The 13,443-nt window shown below is 53.7% G+C and overlaps 3 protein-coding genes across 3 annotated transcripts; 1 reads left to right on the forward strand and 2 right to left on the reverse strand.

Moving 5' to 3' along the window:
* Positions 1–889: 889 nt before the first annotated feature.
* AYO21_09270 (c2h2 finger domain containing protein) lies at positions 890–2,542 on the forward strand (the record flags this gene model as incomplete). The annotated part of the gene is made up of 3 exons (XM_022659208.1): positions 890–1,241; positions 1,808–1,962; positions 2,009–2,542. 3 exons carry the CDS (start codon positions 890–892, stop codon positions 2,540–2,542), a joined length of 1,041 nt encoding a protein of 346 aa, XP_022508491.1.
* A 3,053-nt stretch (positions 2,543–5,595) lies between these two features.
* Positions 5,596–6,090, reverse strand: AYO21_09271 (hypothetical protein; the record flags this gene model as incomplete). The annotated part of the gene is made up of 1 exon (XM_022659209.1): positions 5,596–6,090. One exon carries the CDS (start codon positions 6,088–6,090, stop codon positions 5,596–5,598), a length of 495 nt encoding a protein of 164 aa, XP_022508492.1.
* A 5,746-nt stretch (positions 6,091–11,836) lies between these two features.
* On the reverse strand, positions 11,837–12,310 carry AYO21_09272 (hypothetical protein; the record flags this gene model as incomplete). The annotated part of the gene is made up of 2 exons (XM_022659210.1): positions 11,837–12,186; positions 12,247–12,310. The coding sequence occupies 2 exons, from the start codon at positions 12,308–12,310 to the stop codon at positions 11,837–11,839; spliced, it is 414 nt and encodes a 137-aa protein (XP_022508493.1).
* Positions 12,311–13,443: the final 1,133 nt, after the last annotated feature.

Below are 13,443 nucleotides of genomic sequence, written 5' to 3' on the forward strand. Positions count from 1 at the left end.
GTTGGCGAGTGAGGCCAGCCGTTGGAGGTCTAGAATGACCCAATGATCTCCCTCGCCTCACCGACGTCGCACTTGTTTTGGTGGAAATCAAGAGAATGTGGGAGGGGGGGCACTGATCCATCGAAGCCGGACACTTCGTGAGGTACTCTTTGGGCAACGAGGAATGCTGCAGTGGTGATGAGAACTGCGCCGGCTGCCGCTAACAGGGGAGGCCCCGGAGAATATGGGCTTCCAGGAGGGGCAGTTGTACGTCTTTCGCTCCAAAGTCCCGGCAGCTCCCTGTCTTGACGAGGGCGAGGTCATTTTATCCTTGGTGAATCCCGCACACGGCTGTGGCTGTACTGCGTGCGGTGCGTGGTGCGCGGTCTGCGGTCTGCGGCGCGGGAGAGTGCGACTGGGATCGTCACCAGAAGAGAAGAGAAGAGAAGAGAGAGGGGGAGGGAGGGTACAGTGCAGCCCAAGATATCTGCCGGAGTTGTCGAGGACCGAGTCGTGTAGATGTCTATCTCGAATGAAGTGATACCGTCATTCGATCGGTCCTCACGTATAGGTCATACTGGAGGCTAGTCGTTCGGCCATCGATGACGGAGAAGAGGAGGTCCCACTGCCTCCAAGGCGGATAAGAGCATGTACCGACTGGACGACCAAGATGATCATCTCAGAAATAGATACAGAAAGCATCCAGCCCGCAAAGCTCTCGGGGCCAGGTGGTCTGTTTCACGTCCTGTGTATTGTTCTTGCATGGAATGCCGGGTGTTTCGTCCATTTGACGGCTGATTCATTGTCGATATGGAGCACGACTCCTCCCCGAGGTATAACGTGTCGTACTCTGAGATCATTACAAAGCCCAATGAGCCGAATAGCTTCTTTACAGAGCTCGGTCACTGCCATGTATTCGGCTTCCGCAGTCGAAAAGCTCGACGGTCTTCTGGCGCTTTGGCTGACCATCTCATCACGCCTCCTGCTGATAGTTCAACACCCCAGCCAGTGGTGGGCCTCGATAGATTATGAGCTCGTAATTCTGCATGTGCAACTCCATGTGGTGTGCCATGATGAGCCCACTAGCGCCAGCCGCGACCATGACGACTCGGAGGTGTCGAGGCTGGCCCAGACGTTCCTCTGTGACTCGGTAGCCCGCGTCGGTCTCTTCATGGAAGCCCGACTGGTGCCGGTGGTCATTTTGTATCTATTGAGCCCATCCGTGTTGGCCAGCCCAGTCACTGTCGACAAATGCTTCAATGGTTCGGGACCCCTTTTGATCAAGCTGGATTCCACATGTCTTTGTCGTCTTGAGATATGCAAGTCTAGAGGTGTGTGTATTGAAACAGACTGACGCGGAGTTCGGATCTACGCTCCTGTGAGACTTCGGCGGTGATAATGCGGTCGATAGCGGCTTGGATGTGATCGGACGGCTCCGCGTGTATGCGAATCCGAACGTCTTCAAGATTGGTCTGGCGATAGACGAGGGCTGAATGGGCGAGAAAGGACAGGAAAGGACAGCCATGTCGTCAGGCTGGATGGAGGACATTGGTATGGCATCTTTCATCGAGTATTGCTGGTAGTAGTTGAAGTGATCGATCGACTCAGGTCAGGCAAGAGGACATTTGGATCGAATAATCCTCTCAAGCCCTTATTATGTCTGTATTCTTCCCGTGTCTTTCAACCACTGCTACCACATGACCAGTCTCTTATCGCCTGCGCTGCCCCTGCGACATGACTTGGGCGTTGACTCGGAGGGTTTGGATGCGTTAGCGGCTGAATCAGGCCTGACCGAGGACCCTCTCACGACTACCGACCTGCTGGACAGGCTTCTGTACGGTGTTGCCTGTGCTCGCTGAGCCTCGATCGATCCTCGTACAATGTATGGGTGTGTTTGTGTGTGGGTATGCGTATGTGGAGGAGCGGACGGCCAAGAACGTCGTCGGCGACCCATTCAAGGCCGACACCTTCCAGGGGCCTCAGGTCAACAAGCTCCAATTCGACTGGATCATGAACTACATCCAGCCAGTCCAGTAAAGAGGCTGATTCCAAGATTGAGACTGGTGGTGAGCGCCATGGTGAGGAGGGCTACTTCATCCAGCCCACCGTCTTCTCCAATGTCAGCGAGGACATGAAGATCATGCAAGAAGAGGTCTTTGGTCCTGTCTGCGCCATCAGCAAGTTCAAGACTGAGGAAGAGGTGTTCCGACTCGGTAACGAGACCACCTGCGGCCTCGCCGCTGCCGTACACACCACTAACCTCAACACTACCATCCGCGTTGCCAACGCCCTCAAGGCCAGCACCGCCTGGGTCAACAACTACAGCATGCTCAGCAACCAGGTCCCCTTTGATGGCTTCAAGGAGCCTAGTATTGGCCATGATGTGTTAGTGTATGCGTGTGTGGCCCAGGGTATCTGGTTTCGACTCCTCTGGTTGCTGGATAGACGACCGTTGGCGGCCAACGTATTACTGCTGCTGATCAAGTATCAGCCGTCGAGGATGTTGGAACGGTGTCGGAGCGTACGCTTGGCGACAGGATCTGGAGACTATTACCCAGAATGAGGAGGCGTTGCCTGTCCACTCTGCCCATGTGTGCTCTCATTTGCCTGCATGAACTCCGTCACCATTTCCTCGACTTCCTGCAGTCGGGACTGAGCCTTGGAGATATTATCCTTGTCGTCAAGGGTGTCATTGTGCCAAACACTTCCGCAACCCGACTCTTCACCCATTGGTTTAGGTTGTTATGTTTTGTCTGCAGAGACTCCCGTAGCCATCCATGCTCCAGTGCCGGTGTCTGCATCAGCGCCAGATAATCGAGGACCAGACAGTCAGCGCTGGAAGCCTGTTCACCCACTAGCCAGCTCTTCGTCCCCAGCATTTCACTGAGAGGCTCAAAGGAATCTCCGGTGACAGCGTCCAGTCGAAACCGGTTCTTTTGCTGGTGCCGGCCCAGTAGCCCCGTGACCGTTTGCCTGGGTTCTCTGAGAGACTTTGGTTCGACATTTCTTCCTCGATGGTGTGTCACAGTCACTCACCATCAGGAGCAGAGACTCCAGAAGGGTCGGGCCGAGAGGCCGTTGGCCATCACGAAGCGCAGATTCATTTCACCCACAGCTTCTGACGACCGTTTGTCTATTTTTGCCCGCAGGAGACCTGCCCCGACCGCCTTTTCTGAGCTGCGACGATAGAAAGAAACGCGGAGAATTGGCCGACCGCAGGTAAGGAAAGTAGGTAAGGAGTGTAGACAAGGACCGCAGGCAAGGATCGTAGGTCTGGACTGTAGGTATGGACCGTAGATAAGGATCGTAGGCAGGACCGTAGGAACCACCGCGGGTGTCTCTTCCTTGGTGGCAATGAGGTCGTTTGAAGTCTTGATAGTGCCCATCCACCCGCGTCCATCGTCCATCGTAGAGAGATATCTCATCACCAAGTCCTAGCCCTTTCGAAGAGACGGATGCAGATGCCGTCACCACCGAGAGTGGGAGTCCATCAGACTGAATATCCTCGCGGGCAATCACATCACCACCATACCCAAGTCAAGACGGAGCAGTGTTGTTGTCGTCGCACGGGGTTTCGGGTTCGAGTCGAAGCTGCGCTGCGGAAAAGTCTTGAGGAGTTTCATTCAGGTTTGGGTATCTTGACGTCGACGATGACCGTGCCATTGTCTTGGGAGCGTCTTCAGCACCGGCATTGATATCCATATTCGCGGATTGGTTCTCTCTGGGCAGTAGTCCCTTGATCAAAGACTGATGGAGCTGCTAGCAGGTCGAACCTAGGCAAGGATTGACCGTTAGTGAGGAAATACAATTGAGCGGAGGTTGGTATCAGAGCCATACTTGATGGTGAGAGGAACAAGACAGGTGGTGTTCCCCGTATGTAGAGGCCAGTTGAGATTTGGCCCGCGCAACAGGGACAAACTCGTTATGTTGTTGTATTCAAACAGCGGTCGTTCTGCGGGACGTCGTCAACAAGGACAGGGAGGAGAAAAGCGCTGATTTAGTTTGCAGTTCCGAATTCGCCGTCCTCCAGTTGACGGTCCAGAAAGGTCTTTAGAGCCATCGTCCTATCCGGCTGTAGCATTCCATTATTGCTTCTCGGCGCGTTTTCGGGAAGCCAGTAATTGATTGAGACAGTCTTTGCTCAATCCCTCCACATTCTTGCTCCATTGCAGCAATACTGGAAGCTTTGGTAAAATCCTGTCGTCCGTTCGTGTCGTAGTTCTGACCGGCATCTGGGGGCAACGAGGGTAAATCCTACCCAGACCAAGACAGACAAAGTCGGACTCCCTGCATTTCGACACCATGATGATCAGGAATACAACCGGATGTCGATATTCAAGGAAATCATGCGCCGCGTCTCCGGTGTCGTCGGCCTGGGCGACACAAAACCCTGGCTGTGGGTTTCTGGCCTCGAGGACCGTCAGCCAATTCCTGGTGATGCGAAGGTCTTGAGGAATTCGAGGGAAATTGCCACATACCAGACAGAATGGGCGTTGACGCCGCCACGGCATCAATGTCACTGCCTTTGATCAGTCCAGCCACGACCTCCTCATTCGATATCTCCCTCCACCTTTGGAAGATGTCAAACATGATTTGACTTCCCCTGGGGCCAAACCTTTGCTCAATGCTCATGAAAATCAAAGATCTAGACAACTCCTTCCCAGGGCGTTGATCAGAATGCTGCCGGCCAACAAAGTCCTCGACGCATGCTCAACACAATCCCACACACTCGACCATGACCGGTTCTTTGACATACCGCCAACATTCGGTGGTAAACGACGAGAATAGCGTTATCGTCCCTTGCCGGAGACAGAATCAGGCCCTGTTCCTGCCCCTCTTTGCTGTGTGTTGACGCTCCATTTGAGTGAGCGGTTAGTTCTCGCACAGCACCATCATTTTGGGGTCTTCAAAAGTTTGCTGCGCTTCTATGATCTGGTCGAGACGCGGGCTGGCTGCTTCGGAGCGATGCCACGAAACCCGGCGCATTAGAACAGCCAAAAAGGCCGTTTCTGAACGGGGTTGATAGTTTATGTACCAATAGAGCAAGCTTTGAGAGGCCACGATTGTTTTTTAGACCGCATAAATGTCTCTTTTCCTTGGCTTGGGGCTTAACTGCGGGCTGGTCTTTGGTGTCGTAGCCCGGAAGGAGGCGATTTCGACGTCTCGGAGCGTAACATGGCTGTCCGCCTCAAGGGCCGTATCTTAACTCAGGTATATACATCATTATACCGGGCGATTCGAGCCGCTTTTTGGTGCCATTGCTCTGTTCCATCGCGGCCTGAGTGCCACACCTAATCCCGTTGTAACGAGGCCCTCAGAAAAGTGGCAGTCGTCCAATTACCCTGTGGCAATGGAAACGGTATGGCGTGGAATCTGATCGAGACCGGTGATTGCAGCACCGCCGCCCTCTGCATTGTGAAAAGGTGTACGGACTCTTTTGGACCCCGCGAGTATCACACGGGGAAATACCAGGACGCTTTCGTTCTTGACGCTTTCGTTCTTTACGCAATCTCTTGGCATACTGGCAGAGAGTGACCTGGGAACAGAGAACCTTCGATGGATGGGTGATGCAAGATTCTTCTATGGATTTCTCGTCCGACTCTTGGGCAAGACGCCTTACCCTTGTGAGATAAAGCCTCCAGAGCTGGCTGCATAGAACTTGGAGCCTGAGAGATTGGTTTGTTTGGTAGTTTGATCGAAGGGGCGAAGGAACCGGCCCTGCTTTGGTCCATGCGATAACCAGGTCGCTGGCGCGGTAGATTGCTGGCCGTTGACACGGATAATCGACGTAACAGGCTGTAATGTAGCTGATATCGGACGCCCAAGTAGAGATCTCGTTGGTGTTTCTTTGATTGCGAGTAATCTGTGGAATTTCCCAAATAAGGCCACTGGCCAATGCCTGATCCGTGGCCTCGTGCCAGGCTGCTTGATCATCAGACGATTGTTGCCAATGTCGTTGACCAGCCGTGTGAAGTACATCCAGTCCCACGGCCAGTTGCTGGCTTCCGAGTAAATATAGTTCCAGAAGCCGCCGTACGGGGTGTTCCATTGTTTCCCGGCCACATGGCGATAATCTGCGGGCATTGATAGCCTTTGCAGCATTCGCGGCATTCTTGTTAGCTGCCGCCATTTTTCTGGGGGACTGTTGTTGTTCTTCTTGAGCGTGCCCTCTCTCTCCAATCTCCCTGGATGCTCCAGTGGAATTCGCGCCCTTGCAGCTGGAGTTCTCTCGAGAGGCTTCCCGAAACATTCATTGTAGCTGGAGTCCTCCCGAGAGGCTTTCTGGATCGTTGGGCAGCAGCTGGAGTTGCTTTGGTGGCAGTTCCAGATCCTCCACCAGGGGGCGCTCGCCGTTATCGTGGAGGCGTTTCTTGAACCACCCCCCGGTGATACCAATCTGTTCTGGTGTGAGTAGAATGAATGATTGATGAGGCAAGGAAATCTATATAGTGGGAATCATTCGGCTAACCTTCCCAATCCCTAAGGGTTACGACAATACTTGGGCCAACGGGGTGGTTCCACGAACATCTTCTCCGCCGCCTCTGCCGAGTTATATCTTGTTGATTGCTGAGCCCGAGACGGTTCTGAAGAGTGTGAAATGGTACTGTAAGACGACCAGTGGCCATTCCGAACTCGATTGATGGGTCGCGAGCCATTTCAGAAACCGGCTTTGGGGATTGATGAAGGGGAGCGGGCTCAAGCGGAGGGAGTGTGATTGGTGGCTCGGCTCAATAGTCTAGCAAGATTGGCAGATTCCTCGAAGAAACATTGTAAATAAAGGTAGGGTCATTTCCCTTCCACTACACCATTCTGTTCTCCTTTCGACTCTCGTTACTCGATCGTTTATCGATTGGACAGCCGCCGACAGCCATTCCGGGTCAAATAAGTTGATAAATAGGTCCAACGGGGGAAGCAGACAATCCCAAATCAACCTCGGTGATGTGAAAGAGAAGCCACTATGTTGAAGGACTAAAGACGCAGAGCTGCCAGACTTCGAAAGCACCGTGACCGAATACCAGATCTTGACGGATTCGGAGAGCTTGACGCCGTCCAGTGAAGTCTCAGAGGACTATTCACTCGACGTAGGTAGGAGCTCAGGCTCCCATAGTCGTCGTCCTTTCGCGGTCTCGCTCGACATGCCCTGCCTGGTGAGTCAGGTGTATCAAACGTTGTTATTATAAATGCCTGCACGGCGCGTCCATCATTTCGGCGTGCCACACCAATGCTCTGGCTCTTTCAAAGGACCAGGTCCTGAGGTGCTGTCTTTTCCTGGAAGCTCCCCAGCTTTTTGGTGAGGAATGCCCAAGGCCAAGGACTTCTTGGTGAGGAAATGCCCAAGGTCAAGCAAGGACTTCATGATCAGTGTGGCTGTTAAGACCATCGAGGGCACCGAGGGCATGATCTCTCAAGAGGCTTTCAGAATCGTTGCAGCCGGAGTTCTCTCAAAAGGCTTCCAGAATCATTGCATCTGGAGTGCACTCTCGAGGCATCCCGAATCATTCATTGCAGTTGGAGTTCTCTCAAAAGGCTTCTCGAATCAATGCTGCTGGAGTTTCCGCAGATGAGACTGTGAGAATCCAAGGCCACGCTCGGGGCCGTCCGCCGCCGCGGGGGGCTGCGATCCTCGCCACTTATTGCGAAGCGATACCGAGGTATGTGTAAGAATCAGTCAGTGGCCGTGTAGGCGGCGGTATTTATAGGTGTGAGGAGGAAACGCGTGCGCCGCCGTAGCAGACGGTTAAACGCGGTTGTCACGCTCTCGCCTGGCCGAGACCCATTTCGACACATCTCGCGTAGGCCTGCCTGCCTTGTGTAGTCCGTGTCGCCGCGGAGGATGGTTTGCTTCGATTCGATGAGAGGAGAGAGACGAGAGGAGAGGAGAGGTTGCTGCGATGGTGGCAGCCATTGTGAAGTTCTGAGGCGGCAAGAAGAGCTGCCATGTGCGAGTCGTGGCCGCAAGCATGCATACATAACAGGCTTGGATTGTCCCAAGAGGTTTGCTGCATCATCATTTTGGTAATTAGCCATGTGAGATGAGGTGGTGAGTTCAATGAACGAGGAAATCGGTGGTTCTCTTCTCTCATTGAGACACGAAGGCACCGATCGAGTGTGGTTGCTGTCAGACAATCAGAGGGTCTTTGTACGCCGCCGCATCCTCCTCGAGGGACTGCTCAGCGAGGACTACATTCTGAATGAAATCGTGACATCTGAATGGACATCATCCATCCACAGATCCCATCGATAGATGATGTCCATTAGAAGATGATGTCCATTAGAAGATGATGTCCATCGATAGATAAAGTCCACTGGATGATTTCGGGGCATGAGTCCCTGTATGGAATTCGGGCCCAATTGTCGTAGCCACGGGCCACTGGCGCTGTCGTTCACCGCTCCGGTCTCAAGGCCCTCGCCGATTCTCGTCATAAGACGCAGACAAACCAACCCTTTTGTGAAGCAGAGACAAGTCTAGGCTGTCACGGACACTCCTGAACCATCCCTGAAGGTGCTGAGCTTTTTCTTACAGCCCTTCGATCAGGATGGGTATGAGGACGATCGTACGCGAAGTAGAGGTAGACGAGGTTGTGCTATAGCGTGTTAAGTACGAACTGGCAGTCGGTCGACCAGGGACTTTGGTGCGCGCCATCTGCGGTGTCGAATCCGCGAGCGGAGAAGCAAAAGGGTTCAAACCAAGCAAAGGAACGGTAAGACCGGAGCGGAAACTTCAAAAGCACCCTTCAACCATCGTCGACAACCTCGAATAGTGTCGCAAATTGATCCAAGGCCTCTTTTTGCGAGGTAGCGATGGCGAGATATCCATGGCGAGGTATCGAAGAGAGGTATCAAAGAGAGGCATCAAAGAGAGGTAGCGACGGCGAGGCGTCTCCAACGCCTACGGCGGCATGACCTCAGGTATACGTGCTCGAACCTGTTCATCGTGGCGAGCTACACTCGCTCCGGCGTGTCGGGCAACTGAAACTGCTGATACAACGTGCAGGACGCCTCGCAGGTCTGACCATCTGGCCTTGAATTGGACAAATGGTACTCGATTTGGTGGATTAACTGCCGGTTCTCTTCTATCTGCGCGGCGCCTCAGGCTCCCCTCCCTGCCGGACGATTTCCACGCGTTCTTTTAGGTGGCGAGGATGGCACTGGATGGTCTGTAACCCAGGTCACCTCTGTCGACCATGCGTTCCCAGCCTGAATCTGTGATTGTTCAAATGTTCCGAGAATCTCCCAGCCCTTGCCCTGTAGAATGCCTTGACCTCTCGCCCGAGATTCGGCCCCTGCAGTTCGTGAGTGAGGGCAGCGCCTGGCGAGCCAGTCCAAGGGATATAACCAACGTTGCGATTGTCATCGCCAGGCCGGAAAGGTGGGCTATTCTGCGGTTCGCGTTCAGAATTCGCTGTAGCGACCGTGGCACTTCGCTACCCGGGAAGAACTGGATGTGACAGGCAGAACTGAATGTGACGGGCGGAACTGAATGTGACGGGCGGAACTGCATGTGACGGGAGGAACTGGATGTCAACACCAACCTCTCACCAAAAAGCCGAAAAGACTGCATGGGCCATAACTCAGTGCCGGGTTGAAGTGGTCGAGAAGCGGGTTTCAAAGGCCGGCGATCCTAGTCCTGCAAATTTGACCTCCAATGTCGAGAGCCTCTTCCTCAAACGGGGGGCGCCGCTACCACTACCAGGTTGAGATTTGCAGGGCTATTCGAGCCACCTTGCCGACCTTCTCTGCCCACGCAGCCAGCCTTTGTCGACTGGAACCGCAGGCAGACCTGGCTAACAATAACGAGCTGAGGTTCAGTCCTTCAACTTGATCTTGAGAGCTGAGAGACGGCTAGATCATTTGGGAGTCTATGGGCATTGGCGTTGTGGCTGAGATGAATCATTGACTGGGCAGAAGCTCGTTCCATGTCGATGCATAGGCTGCTTTTGAATGGGCTCGGCATTCAGTCGAACATCAAAAGAACAGGCCAAAAGGGAGCCACATGGAAAAGGCATGGGATAACCAGGGAGGCATTGCGGCTCCCCTCGAAAACGAGGTCTATCTTTGTCTTTATGAGTCTCAGGAGTAACGATCCGAGTATCTCTTCGATCGTTGTGGAGGGCCTTTGCGGAGTGATTCGAACCACACGCGAATCGATTGGGGATTGAGGCGGAGACGTGGCCTTTGTCTATCGGTAGACAGGTTCTGCCGTAGTTCGGATATGGATCACAAGGGGAATGAGATGGTCTTGTCCGTGAACGTCTCGAAAGCCCCATCCCTCTTGCAGGTTAATCGGAACTGCTTCTTATTCGAAACCATTGAGAACAGTTCCACACCAAAGACAGGAGGATCGGGATGGAATCAATCAGGTAGAAACTTCGCTTCCAGGAGTCATTGGTAGGCGTTAGAAAGGATATCGATATCAAATAGCTCTGTACCATCGTCGTCCTCGGCAGAGAGTTGGAATCCAGGGTCTTTTCCTCATCATCACAGATGTGGCGATTTGGAATGAAAGCTTGGTCATCTCCAAGGGTCCCATGACTGGAGAGTCTGTTTGTCTTGTCCCTGAGGCCCTCCAACCCCTCGACGTCGTTCTCCGGCCTGTGGTTGATGGGAAGGCGGAGGGACATATGCACCCTTAAAGACTGTTCATGCCCCCCCTGGCAACCCAAGACAAGAGATCCCAACCCCCAGAAGTGGATATGAACCGTTCAGATGCCTAGATGCGCCTGACTGAGTCGAACTGCGCCTCGTATGCAGGCATACTGGAGCAGAGACCATGGGCGAAGACGGGGGAAGCCCTTGGCTTCCGGGAGGTGGTGATATAGATGTAGGAGCCATCCTTCTTCGTAAACTTGTAGGTGTGACTACTGTAATCGTTGATGGAGCGCAAAGACGCAGGAGTGCCGCGGTCACTGAAGAGGAACATCAAGGCATGGATGGACTCGGGTTTTTGCGTCAGAGGTGTGCGTAGCAGGATGTGTCTTGTGAGAGCGGTAGGGCGAGGGGAACTTGATGGGGTTTCGGACGAAGAAGACGGGTTGGTTGTTGAACACCTAGACATTTACCATCTGGGGCAGGATGTTGGGGGTTTTGGTTTTCATTGAGACTCTTGGATCACCTCGCTGAAGCCGCTTGAGACCATCGGATACCAGCAAAGCCATCCCGCGGCGAGGGTGGCGGCGCCGCTTCTCCAAAAGACGGAGAGACTCCCGCCGTTACAGGATATCCTCAAGACCGACGTTTTGGACTGGAATCGGCTGGAGCAGCTGGAGCAGCTGTTTGAGGGCTATGCGCGCGAGTTTGGTAGGGGTGTGAGCTTGGATTCGCCTCAAGCGTTTCTTCAAAATAGGATATGGGAAGTTCGTCGTAGGGAAGGAATTTCGTGGCTGCATCGCAAGGGTCTGTGTGACATTAAACGGCAGTTTGAGTCGAGGCTTGCCGTCGTTAATGGATGAATGAATGAACGACTGAACGACGGACTGAACGACGGCAGCGCGTAACGTCTCACACGATATCGGGCCTGAGGTATGTGAGAATCCTGTTATCTTCTATTTCTCAGCACTGTTCCTGCGCTATTCGTTTATGCAGATGGACTGACTGAATGAACGAACGACTGGATCAACGACGGACTGAATGACGAACTGAACGACGGACTGAATGACGAACTGAACGACTGACTGACTGACTGACTGCCTTCCCGGCAGGCTGTTTCTGCCATTGACTGAATGGATTCGATCCTCCAACCTAACCAGGTTGCCTGGGGCTGATGCTGAGGTTGCAGGCGGCGGTATAGAGGTTGGACTTTGTCGTCGAGTAGCCGAGGAAGACCTTGAGGTAATGAGGAAGGGGGTAAGAAGGTGGCTTAGGCGACGGCGACCATGTAGAGCGCCACGTACGAGACGAAGAAGACGTAGGTTGACGGTCGCTTAAAGATGCGACGGAACGCAGGCCAGCTCCAGCTGACATCGGTCTTTCTCGCCGCGCCTCTGCCGAATCGGTTGATGGCGATGTACCGCTCTCGCTCTGACAGCGCCGTGGACGTCTCGGGGAATGTCAAGAGGAGGAGGAATATGATAGGCGCCATAGCGATGGGTAAGATCCCTTCGATGATGAAGACCCATTGCCAGGAGTCCAGTTCATTACGACCGTTCAGGTGCCCGATCCCTGCGGCGATGAAGGATGACACTGGCTGTAGAGGCGAGAGCGTTGGCACTGTGAAAGATCCCAATACGAAACGTTCTCTCGGGCGGCTTGTACCACATTGAAAAATACATGATATAGGCCCGGACGACACCAGACCCTGGAATACCGAAGAAAAAGCGTGTTGCCAGGACATATCGACTCGCTCCATTGGTAGGCTTGATGATGATACATGACAGCCTCATTCCTCACTATCAACCACCAGAATGGAGAGCAGAACAGGTAGTATGATAGAGGAGAGGAGAGTAGGAGGTGAGGACGAGGATCGGAGGAGGACGAGCAGAACCGGCAGTATGATAGAGGAGAGGAGGACGAGAGTATCGCGCCGCAACCTGGAAGAGGACGAATCTCCCCTTGTCCTCCTGCTCTCAATCACATCCTCGACCTGCAATCACCACCTGGTTGTCGGATATTCCTGTTCGATAGTGTACCACCCTCTTCAAATGCCAAACCCGCCCATTTCGCCATCACTATGTAACGAGCGTCCGTCCACTGCCTCGAGTTATGTGTGGCTCTTTTCAAAGGCAGGCCGTAGCACTTTTGATGATCTCGCCCCCCACGTCATCCAGACGCATGCGCTCGCGGACAGGGATTATCGATTCCGTCAATGAGGAGGTAGATCTGGATACCGAAGGAGGACCGAAGGAGGGCGGATTGAGTGGTTGCGGTGGTCTGCGGTGGGATACGATGGGAACTGTCTCGGAGGCCAGCAGGAGACCTTTCATCTTTTGGCTTTGGGAAGCAGCAGCGCCTCCAACGACCGCAGCAATCTTGGAGACGTTGCCTGGGATGGACCGAGGGCGACCGCGTATCGTCACAGGCGGCGACAAGGAGGAGGAGAGGATAGCGGTGTACCTAGGTAGGTAGTCAGTACAGACAGAGTAGTATAGCCAGGTAATGAGGACGGACAGATATGGCGGGACAACGCAGGCTTGAAACGACGCGGACTTGAAACGACGCGGGCTTGGAATAACGCAGGCATTGAACAACGTAGGCTTGGAACAGCGCGGGCATGGAGCAAGGGACCAGCAACGATACCTTTGTTCCTTGGACCATGCATGGACCGGCATGTTGCACATTATGGTCCACTGGAATCCTTTGAGATCTCACGAGTCGTATGCCAAAACCTTCCAACAGACGAGAGCCACAGCGGCGGCGCAGGCGTCGTCAACGACCGACGAGGCTAGCATGATGTTAACAAGGCTAGCACGGAATAAGGCTGGCATGCAATGAGGCTGGCATGGCGTGGACGAGGCTGGCGTGGAATAT

The sequence above is a fragment of the Fonsecaea monophora genome (assembly GCF_001642475.1).
Source record: "Fonsecaea monophora strain CBS 269.37 chromosome Unknown Scaff89, whole genome shotgun sequence".
NCBI classification, from domain to species: Eukaryota; Fungi; Ascomycota; class Eurotiomycetes; order Chaetothyriales; family Herpotrichiellaceae; genus Fonsecaea; species Fonsecaea monophora.